This window comes from Varanus komodoensis, unplaced genomic scaffold (genome assembly GCF_004798865.1).
Source record: "Varanus komodoensis strain SLA01 unplaced genomic scaffold, ASM479886v1 scaffold7_3, whole genome shotgun sequence".
Lineage (NCBI taxonomy): Eukaryota > Metazoa > Chordata > Lepidosauria > Squamata > Varanidae > Varanus > Varanus komodoensis.
In genome coordinates this window covers 18,920,177-18,948,060 of record NW_025336480.1, presented here as the reverse complement: position 1 = coordinate 18,948,060, position 27,884 = coordinate 18,920,177, and the positions used below count along the sequence as shown (strand labels likewise).

The window sequence follows — 27,884 nt, the reverse complement described above, 5'->3', positions numbered from 1 at the left end:
ATGTCAGAACTTAAGAAGGCCTGATTCGTTCTGTTATGCAAGAGGCACTTCTCCCCAGTTTCTCTGAAAAACTTGGAGGAAGGAGGGGTAGGCAAATCTTTGTACTGAACATAACTCTTGTGGCAGGACCACTGCTGAAGTCCACTGCCAACACTGATTTGTGAACTCTTGCTTACAGAATATTTTCCACAGACCCATCCCCCTCCAAGTTGTTAGGGAATTTAAGAAAATTAGTTTTTGAAGTCAACATTAGACCATGGGTCCTCAAACTATGGCCCAGGGGCTGGATCTGGCCCACCATACCCATTTATCCAGCCCGTCACGCCCATTTGGACCCACCGAGCATGCCCGCCACCACCCACATGCATGCACACCACCACCCACCTCGCCCCACGTGCGGGGAGGCAGCAGTTTGCTCGCTCGGAGAAAACGATCTCCAAGCAAGCAAGCCGGTGCCTCGTGCACCCACCTCATGGTGCGTGCCCGCCTGTGCCTCACCTTGCCTGGCCACGCTCCCCACCCTTGCGCCGGCCCGCACACACTGACAGCCCCACCTTTCCGGCCCACACTCAGCACCAGCAGCTTTCAACTGGCCCCCTAGTGGAAAAGTTTGAGGACTCCTGCTTTAGACACTTAGGAGATTTTCCTACCACATGCTATACGTAACTTTTCTTCTTTCATTGGCCATAAGCAATATTTTCATTCGTGCTCAAACTCAAAGTGATGCATTAAAAATGCCTGAAACATAAAGTATCCATTACCTGCCTATTTATTAAAGGACTGGGAGGTCACTCCTAATATCACAGTCATCCTAATAGGCCAACAAGGGATGTGTGAATGAGGCAGCTCCATAGGACAGATTCATATTATATGCATTACACTGATAGTGCAATCCTATCCATGACTGTTGTTGTTGTTAGTCACGAAGTCATGTCCGACCCATCGCAACCCCATGGACAACATTCCTCCAGGCCTTCCTGTCCTCCACCATCCCCCGGAGTCCACCTAAGCTCACGCCGACTGCTTCAGTGACTCCATCTAGCCACCTCATCCTCTGCCGTCCCCTTCTTCTTTTGCCATCTATTGTTCCCAGCATTAGACTCTTCTCCAGGGAGTCCTTCCTTCTCATTAGGTGGCCAAAGTATATGAGTTTCATCTTCAGTATCTGGCCTTCTAAAGAGCAGTCAGGGTTGATCTCCTCTAGGACTGATTGGTTTGATCGCCTTGCGCTCCAAGGGACTCGCAGGAGTCTCCTCCAGCACCACAATTCAAAGGCCTCAATTCTTCGGCGCTCAGCCTTCCTTATGGTCCAACTTTCACAGCCATACATTGCAACTGGGAAAACCATAGCCTTGACTATATGCACTTTTATTGGCAGGGTGATGTCTCTGCTTTTTAGTATGCTGTCTAGATTTGCCATAGCTTTCCTGCCCAGGAGCGAGCGTCTTTTAATTTCTTGGCTGCAGTCCCCGTCTGCGGTGATCTTGGAGTCCAGGAAAATAAAATCTGTCACTACCTCCATTTCTTCCATGTCTATTTGCCAGGAAGTGAGAGGACCGGATGCCATGATCTTAGTTTTCTTAATGTTGAATTTCAAGCCAACTTTTGCACTCTCCTTCACCCACATCAAGAGGCTCTTTTAAGTTCCTCCATGTCTACTTATAAGAAATCTCAATTTCAGTGGTACTTTTCCCAAGTAAATAGAAATTAGGATTTCAGTCAGAATAAAGCAGTGGCTGCATTACTCAACTTCCTAAGCAGCTCATCTTTTAAAAGCAACTTCTTTGCCATCAGGATTGGAAAGCTATATTTAAAAGTGTCTGAGATCAATTAGGCCTAAAGAATTTACAGAATTCAGAGGTGATACTGACAAAGATTTCCAGAGGCTGCTGCCCAAATCAAGACCAGCAGCAACAAAATATATAGTCAAACATATGGACTTGTCTAATTTAGGTCCCGTGGCCAACATTTCTATCCTCTCCCCATTTTGCAAACATCTAATGAAGTGTCCTCCATTCTGGTGTCCTCCAGATGCATTGATTGGGGATTGTATAAGTTATATATAGCCTAATGAATAGGAGGCAAACCTCTATGTTTAATTTTATTTCCCTGTCTGCATATGATAAAAACTATTGGCTAGATGATCATATCTTAATTTTATTTTGACCGTACAGAACACTGTAGATGGACATGATCTACAGTTGAACCTTGACTTTTGCAGGATGAACTTTTGTGGATTTGATTATTCACAAGTTTGCCACCAATAATTAAATGGGATTTTTTTTTTTGAGTTTGCAAGCTGTTGCAGAAAATTGCTGATGACATGTATAGATGAGAAAATGTAAAGAAAATGACCGACTACATGCTCTGTTTGGGAATGTCATACTCGTTGTCTTGGTCCTAGCCAGCCTCACTCATATGTTTTACTCTCATATGCAGTGTTTCTCATGTTTCTCACAATGGGAAGTAGATATTAGTCTATCCTCACATAGGCATAAGGTGAGTGGTTATTTTTAAATTAAAACATGTTTTTCAATTAATTGCTAGGTATACATATCAACAATGCAGGCTAACAGGGAGGGAGGGAGGATCAATCCAGTACATATATGATCAACAGTATTAAGAGTTAAGGTTTGGAGAGCATAGAGATATTCACAGTTTTCTCACTTTCACAGGGGTCCTGTGTCCCTAACCCCCACAAATGTTGAGATTCAACTGTATTTACAAGAGGCACAAATCAGCTTCTACATGCAAGTATTAATTCCTAATTTTCAAGTACCTAGGTTCTGCAATTTCAAACATGGGTAGTATGGAATAAGATTTTTTTAAAACAAAAAAGCAAATTTATTTAGAATTTTGAATCAGTAAATTCAATGGTAATCCATTTTGATAAGAATAAACATGCTAGAAATCTGATTCAAAATAGGGTGAAACCAGTGTCAGCTTCCATTCCAACTTCTATTACAGCAAACCTTCCAGTTTTCCATGTACATATTGATGCTTTGAAAACAGTACAGTTGTTCCATATGTTGACCACTTTCCTTCAGTCCATCGGGTGGTCAACTTTCAGAGGTTTTACCATGCTTAGAATTATTAACTCCTCATATGCTATGAAGCTGCGGGCAGAAATTTTGCAAACTGGCTGAAATAAAATTGCAAGTATATAAAGTAAATTTAAAGCTCAATCCCCTTCAGTTTTAAAAGGAAATAATAAATTATATATAACAGAGTTTTGATCTAGATTTTATGATAGTCAAAATCATGAATTAAGTGGTAAAAGAGCAGTTCTTTATTTAACTTGCTTCATTCAAGATAAGGGACCCTGAGAATTTAAATTCTCCAGCTTCTTTTGAACAAACAGCTTGCAGCACTCTAGCAGTTAAACATCTTTGAAAAAGAATCAGAAGAGAAAAAGAGACTTCAGCTACAAATTAACAGAATCTAGTAGAAGATCACAGTGATTAAATGGTTCACTTGGTAGCCTCTTCTGAATTTTTTTTTTATCCTTCCCATTCGCATCCACAAGGACAGACCTTTAACACCAATATTGCTGTGTGTAATGCATCCCTATTCCACACGATAAGCACTTCTATTCTGAAGAGGGACTCATCATGCAGCACTTACAGTTGTTCTGAAAATGTTCATGCAAGGGTACCAGCAATTCAGAAATGAGAGACACATGAAAACCCAAGCCAGTGTCACATTTGTTCATTATTCTGAGTATTAGCAACATTTGAAAGAGCCAGTCATGTGCCAAAGAATAAGTAATGAACCTGTCAATATTTTTAAGACTTGTATTTTCCTCAATGGTGCATTTAAAGCAAAGTCAGAATCTTGTCAAACTGAACTCACAAGTCAGACACAAGGACTAAACCAGAGTCGTCCTGCTTATTCTCTTTATTCATATCCCTTATTCTGCTTGTGTCTGCACACAACACGTGTTATGTGTAGACATAACATGCCTTGTTAAGTCTGCCAAATTGGGGCCAGGTTAGCAGAGTTATGTCCTTTCTCTTAGCCACTAAGTAAGATAACAAAAAGTGAAAAGAATTAACATAAACTAGTGAAAGCTACTTCTTGATAAGCACTCACTGGGATATGGTTCTATCACACAATCTCAGGGGTGCATCCTGATATATTTCAGAAGATGCTGAAAGCTGAATTCATGGATCATGCTGTAGCCTCAGTTAGCCTCAGCTGATAGCCTAACTACCTCCAATGGTTTCTTAAAAGAAATTATGGCACGTCTGATCAGTGTGTGATTATTCCCTGGTGGGCTACAAACTACTGTAGATGGTTGCCTTTTGCTAGTGGATCAAAGACCTGAAATAAAGACCTGGAACAAAGTCTTGACCAAGATGTTTTCATGAATAAATTCTGACTAAAAAAAGTCTCATCATGCACTATGATTTTTCTGTTCATGATGAACTAGGCTTCATGATATCCTACTGCTGATGAAACAATTTCATCACGTTTTCTTCTTTTTGAAATGCAAGCAATCCATCAACCACATCGGGACTTATTTTGTTAAGCACTAATTGCCTCTCAAGAGATTTCCATTATATTGCTTTATGAAATATACAAATATATATTATACAAATAATGCAATATTTTGTTATTCAGCCTTCCTACTGCATTCAAATGTTGCATTAGATAAAAATCTGCCACTAATACCACTACTACTAATAATTTAACACTGTGCCAATGTGTGGACCATTTTGTGAGTAGCACTATGGCCCCATTCTTTTTTTTTTCCTGCAGAAGCACTCAATTATATGAGTCTTTAGCTGCAATCTGAAGTGGCACAGCCTACAAACAGATTCACCACTTCAGTTTAAGCCCCCCAAGCATGACAGTGGGTATTTTTAAAAGTTAAATGGTCCCAACATCACTACATTAAATACACTTGTTAAACCTGCTACAATGAGAAGTTCTTAACATTCTTTCTTCTTCAATATGTTTTTCTTGTCAGCAAACAGGCACCTTATTCAGCAAACAAGTGACATCTTACAGAATATAAAATGTACACATCACTTTGACCATAACAAGAGTGAACATGTTTGACCAGTCTGTAAAATACAAAACATACCGTACTTTTAATTTCCTCCCCCATAAACTATTAAATTCAGCACTCAAAGCAAACATGTATGCAAACAGACAAAATAATGGCTCTGGACTTGACTTTTCAATGGAGCAGAAGGTTATAAATTGCCATCCAAGATCTTAGTAAGGACATTTTTCAGTAAACACACTTTAGTCATAGATCACACACATTTGTGTTTACAGTGTAGATAAAGATCTGCCATCAAACCTGCATGCAAATAGTTTAGTAAATGTGATCCTACAACTTGCACAAGCAGATACTGTATCAATCCTTCCCCAACTATAATTTACATCAAGAGGAAACAGAATGTTATACACCTTCCTATGATCAAGTTCAGATTGAAATCAAATTGTGTTGTTTTGGGGCTCCCCTCAGCAGCCCCCTTTCCACCAAAACTCCTTTGAAGGATTGTGGAGAGATTTTGCAGCAGGTTTTGGAACTGTATGGTTGGAGGACAGGATGGAAAAGGTCTTCTTGCACAACATTAGATGTAGCCCTCAGATTTTCAAGCATTATAAGAAAATAAAAACAGATAAAGGTGGGAAACGTTGACTGCATTGGACTGATCAGCCCGTGTTTCCTATTTTTAAGTGGGGTTCTTAGCTATTGGTAGGTTTCCTCCTATAAACCCAGCCTATAAACCCATAAAGAGCAGGGAGAGGAGGGAAAGAAACTTTCGTTGGGTGTATGAATGAACTGAAATAGGTATTGATAAGGAATCAATTCACTTTCTCCACTGGTAAGCTGGGCTTGGATGGTGGCAGCCACAAGGCCAGCTTATCAGCAACCTTGCACCTGTATTTCCACTTTCTTTGGTGTGATAACGGCTGGTAGGATGCCAGTAGCAATGGCTAAGAGCAAGTAGCACAGCTCAGCCTCAGGTAAGGCATTGGGCCTCCCTGTATTTAATTCTTAAAATGATAAGTCCCCACCATAAAAGGAGAGAAAAGTTGCAGAAATTGATTTAATCAGAAATGTTAGCTTCACTATGTTCTTCATGTTTGGTTTCTATTGGAGCTATGGACTACAGATGCACCATGTGTACCTAAGGCTGATGTGTAAGCGACTGAGACATTTACTTTTTCACCAAAAGGGAGTATCAAACAGTTACTTAACAACGTCACTGGTCATAAGTAGAGTTATGTAATGTGCTGTTCTTTGGATGGTCCACCAGCAATGCCTAAAAAATAAGTATCCATTGCATATTGCATATTCAATCTCAACTTCTGCTTGAGGTGGTAGGGTAAGCAACTTTTTGGAAAGCCTCTTTAGAATTCCAGCTATTTCATTTTCTCTCCACTCTTCCCTCTATTAGTAGCAGGAGAAAAAGTTATAAATTGGCATTTCCTAAGGATTTGGAGTTTGTTCTAATGCTTTATTTTACAGAGTTATTGCATCACAGCAAATATACTGAAATTGGAGCCAATGAGACCAATTGAGCAAATCCTCTGGAAATCTAACTGATATGAAAATCATGAGTTGGAGGTATGATCTAGTAAAACAGGCAGATAGCTGTCTTGTCCTGAATCAACATTTCATTGCGTTCCTGTCCTTTTTCACCAAAAGGCAACCTAGTAATGCAGAAAGAAGGAAATCTCTTGCTGCATTGCCGGTTTGTCCCGTCCGTTCCCATCCCATCCCCAAGTTGGGGGAAGAGAGAGAAGTGTGGAGAGAACAGAAGATTGATATGATGCTTTGGTCATAACTAATTTTGCTTTTGGCCTGTCTCATCACTGGTTTGAGGCACCTGGAAAGTTATGCTTGAACAAATATGGGCTTTGGACTGAAAAAGCTTCCCCATCCCATTCTTCTTGTTTGAACAGCATTAGGGGTTTCTACCTTTTTCAGTAATATGTCTAATCACTGCAGAAAGTCAAAGATAATTTCATCAGGATTTTGATGTAAGCTTTTGGGATTCTCTCCATTGTATGCAAGCCTGCATTTTCCTCAAGGGTTTTAAGTAATCTGTTCTTGTAGCAGTAGAGCAAAGATCTTTTAATGTACTGGCCACATCTGGTGGAAGCATCAAACTGTCCAAACTTGTCTTCCCTTTACCTGCATGACCACTCATGAGGATCTGTGTTACCTGATCCCATTCAGACCTAAACTGATCTTCAGAACAGAATAGGAATAGGAATAGAATAGAATAGAATAGAATAGAATAGAATAGAATAGAATAGGTCTCCAATAGAATAGTTCCTCTAAACAAACATAGATCTTACAGAGTGACTTCACTGCCTCTTTAAGAACTTTCCCCTATTGCTTGAAGTGCTGAGGCAAGTCTACAATAAAGGTCTGGCATCTCCAGCATTCTTCCCTTCCTGCAATAAACACAGTGCTTACTAGAAAACCTCTGAAACAGAAACTGGATTTGCTTGCTCTTCTGAGTGTTCGCTTGTGATCTAAGATAAATCAGGGTCCACTCAGTGATGCAACATTATGGTTTGTTATTCTAGCTGACTGTTGTGTTGTATGAACAGTTGGGGACACCCAAAGTGGAACTGCCCCTCCCCCATCAATACATCCTGAGAATACATGAGCTGTTTCAGGATTGTTGTTACCCACTGTGGTGTGTCATCCAAATCCAGACAACATGACCAACTGTTGATGAGACCCTACAGCCAGTGAACTGCTTGGTGAGAGCCGCAAAAATCCCTTGCTACTCTTGACAAGTAGATGGTGTGGCAGCATGAAGCAGTTCAAGCACAGACCTTTGTAGTCCCCAGCAGGGATCTGCTCCACAGTGCTGCCCGATGCCCAGTGATGGAATGGATTGGCTATTCACGTCTCCTTTGCCTAGGAGTAGACTTCTCAGGCAGGAGGTGCAAACCAGTAACCTGCCTGGCAACACTGTCCTGTGTGCAAGATGGAGCTGCCAAGCAAAACGGGCATCCCCACTGCCTACTGCTCAAGGGTAGAACTCTTGGGCAGGAGCTGGAGATCATTTTTCCATACTGCTCCATGCTTAAGGTGAAGCACCCTAGTAGATTGGACAGCCCTCTCCTGTCCTCCCTGTTACATTTGAGTGCATGAGCTCTGTTTGTGCTATGGGAGAAATGTTTTTTCTTCATCTCCACAGCACAAACCTCTGGAATTTACAAGGGCCTATTTCCAACTTTGGTTGAGCCAACATACAGGTGGCAGTGGGCAGCCCCGTCATGTTGTCCAAGGCAAGAGTGGAAGTTGATCCCTGTGGGCTTCAAGGCAGAAGTCCTGTTTGTGCAGTGGGGACCCCCTGCCAGCCTCGGTAAGCTAAAACCAGCTAGTGATGGTGGCTATCAGAGAGAGGAGACCCATTTCTCCTAGCAGTATCCCTGGGAGGAATACAGCGGGAAGGAGAGAACAAAGTACAGGCAGTCCCTGGCTTACAAATGAGTTTGGTTCATGAGAAAACAGAAATTCATCTTTAAGTCAAATGTGTTAGTAAGATCACATATAATCAGCAGGGCTTAGGGACACAAGACTCCTGTGAATATGGGAAAACTGCAAATATCTCTGCTCCCACCCCCAAATTCACCAGTGCTTCCTCTTTGCAGCAAGGAAATGCCGGAGGGATTCCCCTCTCCAGATGAGTGGAGAAGGAAGGCATGCTTTATATGCTTCCCTCTCTCCCCTTTTGCTTTCTCTATGGTTATGACAATTCTCTGCAGTAATTTTTTTAAATAATAGGCTTTATGGTAATTCATTCGTATGTACAGGATATTTGTAAACTGGACTTTTGTAACTCGAGGGCTGCATGTACATGAAGAACCCATATGGGTCTTGAGTTTTGGGAGGTGTCTGATAATATATATATTTTGGGTTTTTTTCTTCTTTTTCTTGTAAGCCATCCCAAGACACTTGTAGTGGATGCCCTATAAAAGCTTTTAAAATTAAAATTCAAATAATACAAAATCCACACCACATTCCACTGAAACAGTGATTATATATTTTAGAATTTGCTTTAAAAATGTCTTACTTGAACTGTACTCAAGATTTACAGATAATTCTAGATGGATTCAAAAAGAACTCCTGGTCTGTTTGGATGCTATCTATTATATCTATAAAAGTCTCAGGCAGATTAACATTCTTCCATCTGCAGCAATCAATCAAGAGAGTAGTTGCCAAATCAGAAGTAAACTCAAAGAGACAGCAGATGGGAAACTATTAAAATTTTTAAAAATTAAGGGGGATAAACTGATGGTAACACAGGGGTCATTATGCACACCTCACCTGAACATCTTAAGCATCCTCCAAATGTAACAATTTCACTTCCCATCAAAATTTCCCACATGGAGAACTATGGGAGCTAGTTTCAGTCATGGGATGAAGGAATCCCAAGGCCTCAAAATAAAATGCAGTGCTTCTAGCCCACTAGTCCCCACATTCCCTGAAAGTATTTAAAGGGGGGGGGAATATACTTATTAGACTAGAGAAACAAAAGCAAGAATTTGCTTAATAGGATGTGGAAAAAAGGAAGAAAGCAAGAACACCACAGGTAAGATATGCAATTTAAAGCACATCACTGAGGAGCAGAACAAGAATGGATACAGTCCAAAAAAGGAATTAGATAAAAGGGGAGCACTGCACCTCTCAAACCTGTCTCTGGCTACACAGTCCTGGGTGCATGTGTAGGCCTCAGGCCCTGTCACAGTGGAGTTGCTGCCGAATAATTGTTGCTGTGTGAGAGCAGAAGGCGGATGGTTCCATGGCTTTCTCTGGATGGTTCCTTCTTACTCTTCGCTCTCTGTAACCTCTCCAGTCTTTTTCTTGTGTTAACTTTCCAGTTTCTACAGAAGCCTCTCCCAATCTCCTTAGCCCCAAACCCTTAAACCTTCCTCACAGAGAGGAAGAGTTGTCCTCCAAGCATTCCACCAGGGGCTACACGGCTTCTGCATAGAATTAATATTAAATCTGGCATCTTGAAAGTCTTGCTGCAGTCTTCCTTGAGACCTACTGAATTCAATAGAGCTCAGGTCTGACCTGCCATTTTGTGATACACTCTGGCTGATGGATCTGGAGCTCTGATGAAAAGATAGACAAGATCACATGAGTCTGAAGTCTGCCTACTGTGTAAGTTATGTCTAGCTAGATGATGACCTAAGAGCATTGCCCTTTTCTTTCTAGGTTACACTGAAAAAGTTCTGCCAACTACCTACAAACCTTTGCTTCTGCAAATTCCTCAGTAGGACACTGGCCATTTCATAACTGCTATCCTAAGCAGATATAACACTATATCCTTAAAATGTATGCATACTGCTCAATAAGAGGTAATATAAAGCTCTATTTAGTTTTAAAGGGGATTTCAATTGTAATAAAAACCAAGTTAGGTATTGAATATTAAGTGTTCGGCAAATGTATATATAGTCCTTTTGCTTGGCAATTCAACTCATTTATTCAAATTCACCTTGATTTAAACCAACCTACCCACACAAATGTCCTTTTGTGTCATGACTGATCAAGAATATAATCTACCAAGAAAGGTTCTTACATTTTATATAAGTGATATGATTATGTAATACTAGTGCATTGTCAGTTGCACTGGCTTCCAGTCCCTTTCCAAACCCAATTCAAAGTGTTGATATTGACCTTTAAAGTCCTTAATGGCTGGGCATAAAGCTTTGAAAGGTTTGTTTCCTCTTGCATACATGCTTAAGATGTCATCAGAGGTCTTCCTTTAGGTGCTTCTGTAAAAATAGATGGGTGAATTCAAGACTGTGCCTTCTCAGTTGCGGCACCCCAGTTACGAAATGCTCTCCCTGAGCACTTAGTTTTCTTTCTTTCTTTTTTTGGTACCAGGAAAAGACCCTTCCTTTATTCTAGGCATTTTAGAGGTCTTGTTTTTTATTTTTCTGCTATTTCTGGCCTGCTTATTGCATTTTATTCTTTTAAATATTTGTGTTGTATATTTTTACTATTTGTGTGGCATTTTAGCCTTCCAGTTCTTTGTAATCTGCCCGAAGAACATTCATTATTGGGCAGATTAAAAGTATATTATTAATAATAATTTATTCCACTGTAAGTGTATTTATTTCAGAAATACAGTTTAAGAAGCAGAGTTTATTAAAGAGCTAAAGATGTTATGTAATAACAGCAATACTTAAGTTTTTCTATTCTCATCTCATATTTATTCCATGCTATAAATTTAAACATTTAGTCACCGGAAGCTCTAACTAAAGACAGGAGGTATATAAACCATACACTGATTATGAGATATCATAACTTATCTGGAACTAGAAACTACATCTTTATCTGCATTTTACACTACCTGTACAGGCACATCTGGTTTTATTGTGCTTCAAATATATTGCATTTTTTACAAATTAAAAGTCTGTAGTAACGCTGTGTCAAACTTTTTCATTATTATTGTAGTTGTTATGGTGATCTGTGTTCAGTGAAGTCTGATGTTGCTATTGTAACTATTTTGGGGTGCCACAAACTGCGCTGATGTAAGATGATGAACTTAATCAATAAAGGTTTCTCTGTTCTGATTGCTCCACCAACTGACTGTTCCTCCATCTCTTTCCCTCTCCTTAGGCCTCCCTATTCCCTGAAAAACAACAATATTGCAATTAGGCCAATTAATACAATGGCCTACAATGGCCTCTAAGTGTTCAAGTAAAAATAAGAATTGTATATCTCTCACTTTAAATCAAAAGCTAGAAATGATCAAACTTAGTGGGGAAGGCATTGTCAAAAGCTGAGAGCAGCTTAAAGCTAGGCCTCTTATGCCAAACAGTTAGCCAAACTGTGAATGCAAAGGAAAAGTTCTTAAAATTAAAAGTGCTATTCCAGTGAGCACATGAATGATAGAAAGCCAAACAGCCTTATTACGGGTACGGAGAAAGTTTTGTGGTCTGGATAGAAGATCAAACCATCCACAACATTTCCTTAAGCCAAAACATAATCCAGAGCAAAGCCCCAACTTTTTCCAATTCTATGAAGACTAAGAGAGGTGAGCAAGCTGCGAAAGAAAAGGTTGAAGGTAGCAGAAGTTCGTTCATAAGGCTTAAGGAAAGAAGCCATCTCCATAACATAAAAGTGCAAGATGAAGCAGCGAGTACTGATGTAGAAGATGCTGCAGCACAGTTTTCCAGAAGATCTAGCTAAGATAGTTAATGAAGGTGGCAACAGATTTTCAATGTAGATGAAACAGCTTTATATTGGAAGAAGATGCCCTGTGTTACTTTCATAGCTAGAGAGGAGAAATTAATGCCTGACTTCAACGTTTCAAAGGGGAGGCTGACTCTCTTGTTAGGGGCTAATGCAGCTGGTGACTTTAAGCTGAAACCTACGCTCATTTACCATTCCCAAAAATCCTAGGGTCCTGTCTGGTGCTCCTTCCCAATGAAAGCAATCACTCCAGCAGATACTACAAACGTCTTTATTCTAAACAGCTATACATCTAAAATCAAAACAGGATAGAAATTTGACCCATTGCTCTGACAAATTTTAGCCCACACTTTGCATATAAACCCTCTGCGGTCACACCGTGGGGGGGTGCGCTGTGAAGTGTGTATTGATTGTGAGCCATTCTGAGATGCCTTGCATGGGGGACGGCATACAAAAGCAATAAATAAACAAGCAAGCAAGCAAACTCTTGTCATTCTTCAGTCAATTGGGATTCCAGTTGTCCCACTCAGCATGTGCGCCTGCGAGAACGAGCATCCTCAAATTCTACTTGCTCCTCATCACTTTGGTTCTCATATTCTATATCAGAGTTCGTTCCCTTGTTTACCACCAAATCACCCTGTTCCTGAGCCTCTGTTCTGTCTTCTTTCAGCACCACACTATCTGGCTCTATCATACGCTCACCATCTTTGAGAGTGGGGTGGGAAGTTTGTTCTGCTGGAACCAGAAATAAATCTTCACTGCTGCTCTGGTTCTCATGAGAATTTTCTTCCCCTTGTGCACGTGTAAGCGACTCTTCTGAGTGCACGCACATGACAGGTCTTTAAGAATTATGCTGAATCTACTCTGCCTGTGCTCTATAAATGGAACAACAAACCCTGGATGACAGCACATCTATTTACGACATGGTTTACTGAATATTTTAAGCCCACTGTCGAGGCCTACTGCTCAGAAAAAATAATTCCTCAAAATATAACTACTCATTGACAATGCACCTGGTTACCTAAGGCTCTGATGGAGGTGTACAAGATTAATGTTGTTTTCACGCATGCTAACACAACATCCATTCTGCAGCCCATGAATCAAGGAGTGATTTCAACTTTCAAGTCTAATTATGCAAAAATCACATTTCATGGGGCTATATTTACCATAGATAGTGATTCTTCTGATGGATCTGGGTAAAGCCAATTGAAAACCTTTTGGAAAGGATTCACCATTCTAGATCCTGCTAAGAACATTTGCGATTCATGGGAAGAAGTTAAAATATCAACATAACAGGAGTTTGGATGAAGTTGATTCCAACCCTCATGGATGACTTTGAGGGGATCAGTGGAGGAAGTAATTGCAGAAGTGGTGGAAATTGCAAGAAAACTCAAATTAGAAGTGGAGCCTGAAGATGTGATTGAATTGCTGCAATCTCATGATAAAACTTTAATGGATGAGGAGTTGCTTCTTACACATGAGTAAAGAAAGTCATTTCTTGAGAAGGAAACTATTTCTGATGAAGATGCTGTCAAGACTGTTGAAATGACAATGAAGGATTTAGAATATTATATAAACTTAGTTGATAAAGCAGCAGCAGTGTTTGAAAGGACTGACTCCAAGTTCTACTGTGAGTAAAACGTTACTGAACAGCATTAAATACCATGGAAAAATCTTTTGTGAAAGAAAGAGTCAATCGATACGGCAAACTTCACCATTGTCTTATTTTAAGAAATTGCCATGGCCCCCTCAACCTTCAGCAACCACTGCCCTGATCAGTCAGCAGTCATCAACATCAAGGCAAGGCCATCCATCAGCAAAAAGATTACGGCTTGCTGAAGGCTTGGGCAATGGTTAGTAAGGGTTTTTAGCAATAAAGTATTTTTTAATTAAGGTATGCCCAGCTTTTTAGACATAATGCTATGGCACACTTAACAGACTACAGTATAGTTTAAACATAACTTTTATATGCAGTAGGGAAAAAATGTGAGAGTTGCTTTATTGCAATTTTTGCTTTATTGCAGTGGTCTAGAACTGAACTGGCAATATCTCCAAGGTATCCTGGTTCTGGTTCCTGACTTGTAGCACAGCAGAGCAGAGAAAGCTGCCGCAGCTGTTCTAGGTCCTCTGGGATGCAAGCAGCTAAGCTCCTAGTAAGAGCTAAAAGGAATTTGGTGGCAAAGGTCCCAAACTTTTTCTTCTTTTTTTCCACTTAGTTTCCCCCTCCCACTCTGTTTTCCCACTGTAACACACTCCCATTCACTGGTAGGACCGTGTTGTTAATCTTTAGTGAAGACAGGAGTAATCACCGGTTGTCATGACAGCCCACCTAGACAGAATCACAAAGGAAGCACAAACGATGAACCAAGAAGACTTCACAGTGTTGGTGACCTGGTACATCTGTGCAATGTTTGTTTTCCTGCCTGAGGACAACTTGGTCTACATGTACAAAATACAAATATTTACAATAACAAATGGAAAAGAGTAATTCCCTGTTGCGTGAGATGAAAAAACGTGTATGTTGGGAAGACCTCTAGAATCATCAGGTATGCTGTCTCCCTGGAGAAAAGATCAATGATATAACTAAAAGACTACCCATGCTCATACAACCTACTGTTACACAACCCACTGACACACATCCCTTCCTTCTCATTCATGTGGCAACTGACAACACCACCAACAGGAACTTTGGGGAAATTACATCAGACTTTGAAACCTTAGGGGAAAAATTAAGAGCACTGGGGCCCTGATAGTTTTCTCCTGAATCCTTCCAGTTCTCAGAAGAGGAAAAGACAGGGGAAAATACTCCACATGAATTCCTGGCTATGATGGTAGCCGTGCAGCCGTGAGAGATCTGGATTCTGGAACCAAGGGCTAGGCTTCCTGGAAGGCAGACTGCTGGCAAGCAATGGAATGCACCCTACAAAGAAGGGAAAGGATGTGCTTGGCTACAGTATGAGGAAGTTTATCAGGCGAGCTTTAAACTGGGGAGGGAAACATACATCTGGGCGCAACGTCATCTGACAAAGGATTATGTACTTCATCCGTAAAAGACACTCTAGCTGGGCCTAACAACAGTCTCCCAAAAATGTAGGAGAGAAGCCAGGGATTAATTTATGTGGCCTTAGATGTCTATACACCATTGCCCAAAGTATGGGAAACAAACAATGTGAACTTGAACTCTGAACTTGAAATAGGCATAACTGAAACTTGGTGGGACGACTCCCATGAATGGAATTCAAAAATTTCAGGAAATAACCTGTTCAAAAAGAAGAGAAATAACAGAAAAGGAGAAAGTTGCATTTTATGTTAAAAATACATTCCTCTGCAAAGAATTATAGGAACAAAAGACAATTAATCCCATCAAGTGTATCTGGATTAATATAAATGGAAAAAAGGAATATCAGTAGCATAATAGTTAGAATCTATCATCTACCCAACCAAGGTGAAGATAAAGATGAAACTTTCAAAAAACAAATTGCTAATATTTCATGGAGGCATGGTATCATCATTATGGCAGACTTCAATTTTCCTGATATCTGTTGGGAGTCACACTCTGCCAAACAGCCCTTCTCAGTGATTACTAACATGTGTTGCTGATAACTTTCTCCAGCAAAAAGCAGAAGTAGGAACAAGAGGTACAGCTTTATTTGGCCTGATCCTAACCAACAGAGAAGATATAGTGTACAAAGTAAGAGCTACAGGAACTCTGGGGGAAATTACCAAAGTATTACATATTTTTATTTATTTATTTAGAATATTTATATGCTGTCCTTTCGCAGAGCCTCAGGATGGCTTACATAAATAAATAAGAAGAGTAGTATAAAACATAATACAAATAAATTCCAGATCCACCCTGGCTGCAGATTATAACATATATAGCTAATATTAAAAGTTATTAAAATATTGTTGAAATAAAAAGGTCTTAGCCTGGTGCTGAAAAACAAGTAACGACAGCGCCAGGTGGACCTCTCTGGGGAGCGCATTCCATAGGTGGGGTGCCACCACAGAGAAAGCCCTCCTCTGGGTACTTTGCCTCCTAATGTCTTTCACGGAGGGTTCCCGGAGGAGGGCTTCTGCTGCCAATCTCAGGGGGCGGGAGGGCAAATATGGAAGAAGGCGTTCCTTTAAGTATCCAGGTCCCAAGCCGTTAAGGGCTTTTTAGGTAATAACCAGCACCTTGAATTGAGTCCAGACTTCAATGGGAAGCCAGTGAAGCTGGTAGAGGACTGGGGTTATATGAGAATAACGCCCAGTCCCCGTCAGCAACCTGGCTGCTCTAGTTTGCACCATGTGAAGTATCCGGACTGTCTTCAAGGGCAGCTCCACATAGAGCGCATTACAGAAATCCAACCGGGAAGTAACCAATGCATGTGTCACTGTTGCTAGGCAATCGTCCTCCAGGTAGGGACGCAGCTGATGGATTAGCCGAAGCTGAAGGAAAGCGCTCCTCACCACCGAAGTCACTTGAGCTTCCAAGGACAGCTCCAGGTCGAGGAGCACTCCCAAGCTGCAGACCCTGTCCTTTAGAGGGAGCGCAACCCCATTCAGGACAAGGTCCAAGTCACCCACCTAGGAACTCAAACCACCTACCAACAGGACCTCCGTCTTGTCTGGATTGAGCTTCAGTTTATTGGCCCACATCCAGCCCATTACCTTGGCCAGGCACCAGTTCAGTACAGCCACTGCCTCACCTGGATCGGTTGAAAAAGAGAGTTAGAGCTGGGTGTCATCAGCATACTGATGATTCCGCAGCCCAAACCTCCTGATGACCTCTCCCAGTGGTTTCATGTAGATATTGAATAGCAAGAGGGACAAAATGGACCCCTGCAGTACTCCATGGCAAAGCTGCCATGGCACAGAGCCAAAGTCCCCCAACACCACCTTCTGGAATTGGCCGTCGAGGTAGGAGCAGAACCACTGCCAAGCAGTGCCTCCTACTCCCAGTCCCGCTAGCCTATCCAGAAGGATACCATGGTCAATGGTATCGAAAGCCGCTAACTTCTCAATAATAAAAGTAGCTAAAACTAAATGTACCCAAACATGCACCTGGATTTCAAAAAAAGCCAACTTTAGAAAATTCAAGGTGATGATAAACAAAGTCCCATAGCAGGCTATTCTAAATAGAAAAGGAGCCCAGAAAGGGTGGGACATCTTTAAAAAAGAAATGCTTAAGGCATAACTACAAACAATTCCAACAAGGAAAAAGAACAGTAGAAAACAGAGGAAACCCGTGTGGTTTCACTAAAAGCTAAGAGATAATCTGAAAACAAAAAAGGACATGAATAAGAGGTGGAAGGAAGACAGGGCTACAAAGTCAGAATATAAGCAAGTAGCAAGGAAGTGCTCAAATCCTACTTTGGCTCAGTCTTCTCCCAGAAGAAGAACTACAATCCTTCTGATGATGGTGTAGCACAAGCTGAAGGGAACAGGATGGCAGTCCAACTGACAGACAAATGGGCAAGGAAATTCTAATTGGGCTAAAGGAGTACAAATCTCCAGGGCCTGATGAACTTCATGCCAGAATCATAAAAGAGCCAGTGGAAGAACTCTCAGAATCACTATCTGTTATTTTTGTGAATTCATGGAAGGCAGAGGTGCTAGAAGACTGGAGAAGGGCTAATGTCCCCATCAACAAGAAAGGGAAAAATTATAAAACAGTCTGCAAACACCTGAAGACAATGCAATAACTACTAGAAATCAGTATGGATTTCTCAATAACAAATCCTGCCAGACCAATTTGATTTCATTCTTTGACTGGGTAGCCTCCCAAATGGACTGTGGGGATGCTGTGGACATAATCTCTATTGACTTTAGTAACACTTTTGATGAAGTGCCCCATGACATCCTGTTTACCAAACTAGCATAAAGCAGGCTAGATAGTGCAACCATTAGATGGATCCACAATTGGCTGCAAAATCAGACTCAAAGAGTGCTCATCAATGGCACATTCTCAAACTGGGAAGAGGTGACAAGAAGGGTGCTGCAGGGTTCTGTCCTGGGACCAGCACTCTTCAACATTTTTAGTAACGATTTAGATGAGGAAGTACAAGGAAAGAGAATTTAATCTGCAGTTGACACAAAGCTGGGCGGACTAGCAAATACCCTGGAAGACAGAGATACAGAACAGCGTGGTCATGATAGATTAGAATGCTAGGCAGTGAACAACACTGAATCTAGAGGAGGCTGTTGCCATCCTGAGCCAATAATGGACTGAATGAGAGTCAATAAACTGAGGCTTAATCCTGTAGAGACTGAGATAATATTGGTAGGGGTGACCTCTGCTAGGTTAGGAGGGCATTACCCTGTCCTGGATGGAGTCACACTCCCCCTAAAGGACAGGGTCTGCAGTCTAGCTCATAGCTTCATTGAGCTACGCAAGCCCCTTCACCATGACAAGGCAGTGATCCATGAAAAGGCGTACTGACATATAAAGTCCTAAATGGCTTGGGCCCCAGCTATCTAAAGGAACATTTGCACCCCTATATACCTACCCACTTCCTTAGATCAGCTCAGGAGGCCCTTCTATGAGAACCACCCCTCAAGGAGATGAGAGGGGTGGCAACTAGATGAAGGTCCTTTTCCACTGCTGCTCCACATCTTCCCTAGGGAAATTTGCCGGGCACTGTCTTTGTTTTCCTTTTGGTGCCAGGTGAAGTCAAACCTTTTCAGAATTTTTTTAATATTTAGCCTGAATGCTGTGGCCCTTTTAATATTGCTTTCATAGATGTTTTAATTGGTTTTGCTTTAATGGGTTTTAATATGTTTTATTTTGTTTAATATGTTTTATGTATTGTAAGCCACCTAGGAAGGCCTCGTCAGTTTTAGGCAGTCTATAAATACATGCATAAACAAACAAACAAACAGAATGAAATTTAATCGGGACAAATGCCAAGTCCTTCACTTAGGAACAAGAAATGAAATGTACCGCTTCAACACTTGGCTCAACAAGACTACAAATGAGAAGGATCTTGGGATTGTTGTAGATCACAAGCTAAATATGTGCAAACAACATGATGTAGCTGCAAAAGGAGAAAATATTATTTCGGGCTGTATAAACAGAAGGATCACTCCCAAAATATGTGAAGTACTATTTCTACCATACTCAGCACTAGTCAGAACTCACCTGGAGTACTGTGTGCAGTTCTGGGCACCTAAGTTTAGGAAAAGATGCAGAAAAGCTAGAAAGGGTTCAGAGGAGGGCAACCAGGATGATTCAAGGACTAGAGGCAAAGCCCTATCAGGAAAGACTGAGAGATCTAGGCACATTCAGCCTCAAGAAGAAAAGACTGAGGGGTGATATGATAGCACTGTATAAATACCTCAAAGGCTGCCACAAAGGAGGAGGAAAAGATTTCTTCCAGTTCATTCCAGAGTGCAGGGACATGGAATGACAGACTTAAGTTAAAAGAAAGCAGAGTTAGATTAGACACTAGGAAGTATTTCCTCATTATCAGAGCAATGGGACAGTGGAACCTATTACCAGAGGAAGTTGTGGGATCACCCTTGCTGGCGACATTCAAAAAGTGTTTGGACACTCACCTGAATGTGATGGTGTAATTTAGCGTCCTGCAATTGCAAGGTTGGTCGGTTGGACCCAATGGCCTTCTGGCCCCTTTCAACTCTACTATTCTATGATTCTATGTCTGTATAAGGGATAGCTGCATGTACCAGGCTTAAATACATAACAAAATAATCTTACTACAGTCAAGAGCTCTCAACTGACTTCATCATCATGACTTTTATTAGTTTTATTCAGTCCTAAATGCCCTCTCTCACCCTCTAGGAACACCCTCTTCTAATAGAGGCCAAATCTTTACTGTTCAAGATGCTGATGCACCAGCTGATTCCACCCTGTGTACAGTGGAATCTTCTGATCACACTACAATGTTTCCAATAGGTAGAGGCCACTGGGAGGATGACTAATGGAGTCATCTCTACTCCATTAGCTGCACAAAGTCTCCAAACTAGTCTCTCTGCTCAGTCTCTTGTACTGTCAGATGCCAAACACTTACCACGTTTTACCCTGCTGCAGAGATGCATACAACTTAAAGCAAAGGCTTTACATCAATTACAAATCAATATGAAAATTGAACACAGCACTGACATTGCATACCTAACATGGAAGTCTTCCCAAAGTTTAAATTACTCAATAAATCACAGATTAGAACAGAAATTGGCTGGCTGGCATCTTCCAGGACTTCCCTACCTACACCTGAGTTAATGTGCTGAGTTCTCCATTAACCCACACCACTGCTTCTGCTTCCCACAACACTCCACAGCTAGGAGGTACAAAGTCAGCAGATAAGGAGACCTATCTGAGAAATTCCTGCTTTCTACCTGTTGCAGTGAGGACAGAGTCAGCCGGGGACAGAAGCAGTGGGGGGCAGAGAGAATAAAGAAGGAGAATGAGAGACATTACAGTAAAGAAACCTTGAGTGGGAAAGAAAGAGAAGGAAAGAGTAGGCAAAAATACTGGTGGCAACAGAACATAAAGTATGCTTGCATAGCTGGAAAAAAATTGTCACATGCCTACAGGCTCAAAATGGTTGCCTGTGTCTGAGGGATCACACTACAACCCTGAATGTTTCCTTATTTGTGAAATGGTGACCATGTATATTCTCTTTAATAAAATGTTTCAGTACTTAACAGAAGCCTATTACCAGTGCTTTACCGCATGCTTTTGGTTCCTTGCTCTTTGGCAAGGAACTGAAGGATTTAAGAGTATAAAAACTGAAAGGTTTCCCTGAGCTGGTGAAAGGTTCTTGGTAAGCCATTTTCACTGAGACAGATTCCATATTACTCAGTCAAACACTGGGGTTAATAGTTAAACTATATCACTCTGGACTATTTTCCAGAGGTCAGTCTAAGGGAGATTTAAGCAATACATTTTTGTGGAATAATAAATACCCATACATTTTTGTGGAATAATAAATTATGGGTTACAGACTGGCTGTATTTAAAAAGGAAATATAAGACAAGTTTCTATCTGAATGTGTGATATCATACTTAAAGGGTATCAGTGTATCACATTTTACTGAATTAGACATGATCCTGTAGAAGTACAAATTCTAGCCAGATTATATCTTCAAACACCATTTCATCTCTTGTGTGAAATGGACAGTGTTAAGTAACTACTAGCACATAAAATATAAGATTCTCTATGCTTAATCAGTGTCATTAAATACAAGGAAGATATCTTATACCTATCTATTAACACTATTCAAATTTTAGACTGCAATTCCATCAGTGGCAGCTAATGCCCACTGGGGCAGTCAAGATGGAGGGCAAGACAGCTAATGGCTGTAGAGCCAAGGGGTTACATTAGCTACACAGTTACTATATAAAAAGATAAAGTAAGGCAAACTAACTTAGAAATCATGCCTCCAAAGTGTTTGTGTGTCAACACAGCAACATACTAAGTAGTTATTTGATTCCATAGCAGCAGCCTATTGTACAGAAAGGGGAAAGTAAAATCAGCAACTTTAAGAAGATGTGTGCAAAACAAGCAGGGAAGATCCACAGAAGGAGAAACTTGCTTCTTTGACTTTCTTCCTCTAACAGCAATTCCTATCGCACAGAGGCAAACTGGGGTGGGGAGAATGGGAGATATTAACATCCACTGTGTCTGCTGCTGTATTCTCAATGAGGCTCACCATACTGCTCAGTATGCCCCCTGATCTAGCACTCAAGAAACAGGAAAATAACTCTGTTGATCTGGTGTGTACAAGCATGGGAGTAAATGTTTATAAAAAACCCAACAACTTTTACTGGCTTATGAACATCCTGTATGGGTCCCTTCTGAATTCTAATTTTTGGGTCCTGATTAGTTTGAGAGAACCAGATCATGGGGAGTTAGGCAGAGGATGGCTTGCCACACATCTTGGCCTACAATTCCCACCACCTCCCCACACTGTTAGCAACCCTTCCTTAGTGCATGCACACATAGGAAGCGAGCAGTCACAGACCCACAGAGGTATGTGCACAGCAGCAGCTGCCACCAAGAGGCAGAAGGCAGAATGCAGCAGAAAATCAGTCTTCATCACATATGAAAGTGGTTCACATTGCACAAGGGGAGGCTGGAGGAGAGAAAAGGTGCGGCAGCTGGGGGCTCTGGTAGACAGGATATAGGTTGCCACTCCCTCCCACTTTAAAGGGCAAACCTTGCCTGAATTCATCCATATTAAGAATATCCCAGCTGCCCTGGAAGCACTGCCCTGACAGCAAGCATGCAAGAGGAAAAGCTGCATGCAAATTTTAAACAGTGCCCCTGCAGAGAGTAATTTATAACTTCTAATATGTTAGTTCAATTTCTGCTTACCAATGATACATAATATTAATACTTCCTTTCCCATATGCACAGTGTATGTGCCAAACTGGCATCAAATCAGTCCTTCTTCAGAATGAAGACTCTTTCTGTGTTGCAATGTTTCTTTGCTTTCACTGCAATTCATATTCAGCACTAGAAGATTGCAATAGCTCAGTGAAACTGAAGAAGGCCGGAGTGAGCACATGCTACATGCCTGTGTGAGAGCTGTTTAGCATGGGAGTACAGGACCCAGAGGAATCCACAAAGACACTGGGATTTTCACCACCTATGTCGTTTTGTCACTTACTGGGGTAAAAACAGAAGTCCATTCAAACTTTGTTTTAAGATCCAGATTGTAGCAAAACACTGCAGCAAACCCTCTCTTTCTTTGCTATCTGTGAGGACTTAAGCCATCTTCGTTTCAGTGGGTGTCCATACAGGCACTACATTCCTGGGCACAATCTGATTACACTAACTGCACAGCAACCTGCCACCAGATTTGCCGGTGGGAGAGGGAAAGGAAGGGCGGAGGTGGCAAAGGAAGAGCACGCCCTCCCCAACGACCCAGGTGCCTGTCGCGTATGATCCTGAAGGTGGATCTTGCTGCTGGCTCCGTGCAGAGCTACCCATTTGCCATCCCGGGGAGCAAATGGCCTGATGTGCTTTTTTCAGGTTTCGGCGCCGCTCGCCTGGGCCAGAATTTTCCACGTCCAACCCGGCCCGCCTTAGCGCTCGGGAGCGGCGGCCGAGAGCGGCAGACCTCTGCAAGGGGCTTGCACCGAGCGTGTGCGCCCAAGCGCAGCCGGAGAGCCCAGCCCAGAAGCCCCACCGCCCTGGCCTCGAGAGCGACCCTCTCCCACCCCCGCAAAGCCCTCCACCACGCACCAGCCGGGGGCTCCAGCGTACGAGCGTACCGCTGCCGTGGATTCAGCCCGGCTTCTCTCCTTCCTGCCTCCCGCCCGGGCCGCCCCGCCCCCAGGCCAATACAGCAACCCAAAGAGCCGAAGCCCAGGAGACCGCCGCTCGCGTTACCTTGGCAGAATGGCCGGGCCCCGCTGCTGCTGCTGCTGCTGCTGTCGTCGCAGTCGGTGGATCCGTCACCATCGCTTTCAGGCGACGACGGTCTCGCCGGCGGTTCCAGGACCTGCCGGGCTGCCTTCACCGCTCCCCCCACCCCCGGAGTGTATTCCCCGAGGTGCGGCTGGCTCCGCGTCCTCTCTCGGAAGGGGGCTGGCGGGAAAGGAGCAACGGCGGGGCAACGCGCAAGGCCTGGCGGCGGCGCGTGTAATCGGCCAAGGGGCTTCCTCTCTGTCAGTCACTCACCGGGCGCAGAGATGAAGTCCGACGAGGAAGTAAAGGGCAAGCGCCGCCGCAGCCGTCTGCGCGCCTCAGTGACTCACCCCAGCCCGCAGCCGCTCTCGCTCTTTCGCGAAGGCAGCCCACGACGCCTTCTCGTCGCCCGCTCCGGCCGGAGGAGCCTAATCTCAGGGCGACGGCCCCGCCGCCAGGCACCCGCCCCCCCTGCTGCCGGGAGACATGCTTGCAGGCTACCTGCGGAGGGGGCGGAGATGGAGGCGCGGGCCCGCTCCGCGCGCGCCCCGGCGGCCCGGGAAGGGAAGGGAAGGGCGCAAGGCGAGGACTTGTTGCGCGCGAAGCGAGCCCCCTCGAGCGCGCCCCGCCGCCCCGCCCCGCCTCTCAGCCCAAGGTGGCACCAGATCCAGCAAAACCAGTCCCGCCGCCGCGGTGGAAAACCGGCTCATGGAAAACTGGGAGCAAGACCAGGCAGCAAGCCCCACCTCCTGGCTGTCTCCTGGGAGCTAGCAGGGGACGCCTCCCGGTATGAGGGGTGGGGGGAGGCGGAAAGGAGCCCGCCGGAGCGGGAGCGCCGCGTCTTCCCTTCGGTCGGCGCCTGGCGAGAAGTTAATGATAAATATCTTCGCGCGGGGCGTGGGGCTCCTTTCGGGAGGAAAGGAGCAAGTCCTCCTCCGAGCCGCCCACGCATGGACCGCGTCCACGGCAGCAGGCGTCGGGGCATTTGCCTTGGCTGGAAACAAACGGACGGCACCCCCTTTGTGAGCGAGAGGCGCCTCGTGAAACCTCAGAGCGCTTCGCCCGGGGCTCGCTCACAGCTGAGCAGATGCAGGCCGGTGGAGCGGGCATTTTGTACCACCTTGGGAGAACGACTCTCCGGCAGAAAGTGGAGGGGACCGAAAATCGGGATGGATCCTCCGCTGTGGATCTGCTAGATGAGGCTGAACCTCTTTGCCGCTGCCCGGCTTTCCCTCGCCGCCGCAGGAGCAAATTAGGCTGCAGTTTAGTTAGTCCCATTGCACGCAATAGAGGTGCCTTGTGAGTAGACATGCTTAGGATTGCAGCAATCGTGCCTCCGCTTTTTCTCTGCATCAGGCGTAATTACAGACACAAGCAATTAGTGTGTCAAAACAGCCTATCCTCCAGGGCTTTGCTGCAGTGCATTCTCATTAGTCCGCAGCATATGCTCGCAGGAGTTCCCCGAAGAAAGGGCAGGCTGCGTATCTGCTCGGGCCCGGCGAAGGCGCTTGGTAGGCTGGGCAGCCACGGCTGCGCTGTCAGGGAAGTCTTGCTTCTCACAGATTGTTCAGACTTGAATATGTGAGCAAGGGGGACGATCTTTCAGATCCTTCCTGACCCAACGTTCAGATCCATTTTCAGATAAAAATGCCGAGCTAGGTAATGCGGTTGTAGTTATTTTAATTACACACTTACGTTACTTTCAAAACGGATCAAAAATAGAGAATCCAAACATCAAACGAAAACCGCCTAGAATGAAACCAAGACAAAGGGGGGAACAAAAATTAAAGTCATCTCAATACATAAAATCAAAACAAAACAGCAGAATAAATTAGTAAAAGCTCTAAAAGCAGTTTTTAAACTGGCTGGCAGAATGAAATGTTTTCAGGTGGTGCCCCAAAGACCATAAGAAAGGTACCAGGCAAGGCTCTCTGGCACCCCTGAAAAGGCCCTCTCCTCATTTGGTGAGGGACCCAGGAAGAGGACCTCTTGCTATTTTCATGTCCAGTAGGAAATTGAATGTTGCTTAAAACTGGTTATCTGTCCCTGCAGTGCTGGTCAATTCACTTTCAACTGGTACAAGAAAGCAAACCAAAGGGAAGTCCTTTAGTTGGTACAAAGTTGGTACAAACTTGCTGCAAAGTTGGTCACCAATTTATTTTTAATGGGAATTGAGGCACCATATATTCTGAGAAATACTTGCGTCATGAGGCAGAAGATGGTCAGTCTTCCAGTCTACATCCACATGCAAACTGAAGATGGGGAGATTTTGAAGGATAAGGAAAAATGTGCTTTGAAGAAAAGTTTTGAGGAGCTCTGAACAGAACACCGGGCCTGCCATTCAATGGGCACAACCTTGCAACAGGTGAATTGTGAGAGGAGCTGAACAGGCATCTGAGCTTGCTAATTGGAGTGGGGCTAATAAAAAGAAGCTCAGTCCGGATATAATGGAGATACTGTTAGTAGGTGGTTGTGTGGCCAATAGAGCGTGGCTGGCTTGTTCTGGACAGAGCTGCACTCCCCCTAGGACAGTGGTGGGGCACGGCCGGTCTGCTGCCTGGATGTGGCCTCCCCTCCCACTTCCACCGTGTAACCTTGTACTGCATTTAGCCTGCATGCAAATAGAACTATTTTTCCTAGCCAACTGGCTGTGCGGTGAGGGGTTGCAACTGGGGAGGATGGTAACCTTTGGGAGCAAAAGCTCCATTAGTGCTGTTTTTTAAGTTATTGCTCTGCAGGGGGGAGCCTTGAGGATAGGAAGCAGAGGGGAGGAGAGGAGAGAGATGGGGGAAGTGTTTTAATTTGGTTGAATGCTCAAACCGTTTTTTCTGTTTGCCTTGGTTTTATTCTGTGCTATTTTTATTTTTCAGGTCTGTGTTATGTGTATCAGCCAGAGAACTTCAGGTTTGGGGTGGTATAAAAGTAAAATAAATTTCAAAAGAAAGAAAAGTAGGAGTGGATGTGTGCATGAATGTATGGATGGATGCTGCAGAATGTTAGTGGTATATTTGAAAGAGAGAAAAAGTATTGTGTGGATGGATGATGAATGATATGTATGCAAAAATAGATGGGTGGAGTGCATGTGTGTTAGAATGTCTGGAGGTGTGCACACTATTCACATGCCTCCCTGATAAGGTACATCCAAGGGAATAAAAATACCCCATCTGTACCTAAAGGACTGAATGCAGAAATGAAAGTGTTGTTCTGTCCAGTCTTAGTCTATGGTTGAAGTGGCATCTATGACACGAAGCACCACAGAGCAGCTGAGAGATGTGCACTTCTGTGACAGAGATAGCCTGTTGTTATTATCCACGATCCAGCCACATCTACTGTGGGCTACTGCAGTGGATTGTTCATGAAGGTGACTAAAAAATTCAGTTGGTTCAAAACATGGCAACTAAACCTTTGGTTGGCACACATCCCAGCTACCTGAAAAGAGCTTCTTGGCTTTGTGTCAGTGTTCAGACACAATCTTTAAATCAATCTGTAGCTGGGGATCAGGATCTGCTATCATTTCACATGTAAGAAAGGAAGGAAAGGAAGGTAGAAGGGTGCTAATACTTGTGAAGGCAGCTCCTGCCACACTGAGGAGGCTTTCCTCACATATGCTGAGTTGGTTGAATGGCTCACGTGTGAGAATTTTGACCTCACTGAGGTTCTTACAATAGAAAAATCCAAAAGTCAACTCTCAACAACCATAGAGCCAGTTCTCTATACCTTCATATGACTCCCCCTTTCTTAGTGCTTTGAGTCCATCTGCTCCTTCCCCTCCTCAGTGTCTAGCCCTGCAATTCTGTGTTTCCTTACTTGGAAAGTAAGTTCCATTGAACATAATGAGATTTACTGCTGAGTAAATCATTTTAGAGTTATGCTGATGACATTCCTCCTAACATGAGTTGTGCAGCAGGGTGTAAACAAGTTCTTAGCTAAACTAGAAAGTCAAGTGTATACAGTATAATTAAACATCAGCAGAACACGTGCTCTAGAAAAGAACCCTTCTCATTTAATCCCTTTTATTCAGTAAGTCCTCTTTCATCTTTTTAAAAAAGTAATTAATTAATTTCATTTCTATACCACCCCACAGCCAAAGCTCTCTGGGCAGTTTTTTAAAAAGATGTTATCAAGGTATCAAAACAAATACATAGAATAACAGTGTATTTCAAGAGTTGTAATTAATGAATTGAATGCAGGAATAAATGTATTTTCATATCAAGCCAAGGACCAGAAAACATTCTTGGAGCGACATAGCATATGAACCTGAAAGACCCTTATTCTTTGCAAAAGATGGAGAATATATGAGGACTATCCAGACCCTGGCTCCATAGACAA

At 43.1% G+C, this 27,884-nt stretch overlaps 2 protein-coding genes across 3 annotated transcripts in view; one reads left to right on the top strand and one right to left on the bottom strand.

Annotated features, from left to right (window-relative positions):
* Nucleotides 1–23,935, bottom strand: part of B3GNT2 (UDP-GlcNAc:betaGal beta-1,3-N-acetylglucosaminyltransferase 2) — a 40,327-nt gene extending 16,392 nt beyond the window's left edge. Inside the window, exon 1 of one of the 2 annotated variants that reach the window (XM_044454153.1) lies at nucleotides 23,829–23,935. The gene's annotated coding sequence lies outside the window, so the exon portion shown is untranslated. Of the gene's footprint in view, nucleotides 1–23,537; nucleotides 23,672–23,828 lie in introns of those variants that run through there. The other variant, XM_044454152.1, reaches the window with a different exon arrangement.
* LOC123035929 (serine/arginine repetitive matrix protein 1-like) lies at nucleotides 23,087–26,504 on the top strand. Its single transcript, XM_044454619.1, has 2 exons — nucleotides 23,087–25,920; nucleotides 26,426–26,504. The coding sequence occupies exon 1, from the start codon at nucleotides 23,087–23,089 to the stop codon at nucleotides 24,749–24,751; it is 1,665 nt and encodes a 554-aa protein (XP_044310554.1). The 3' UTR covers nucleotides 24,752–25,920; nucleotides 26,426–26,504.
* The last annotated feature ends 1,380 nt before the right edge of the window (nucleotides 26,505–27,884 follow it).

Excerpts from the sequence above, each read along its gene's own strand:
- LOC123035929 (XM_044454619.1), top strand. The coding sequence starts at position 23,087 with ATGATCCTGAAGGTGGATCTTGCTGCTGGCTCCGTGCAGAGCTACCCA.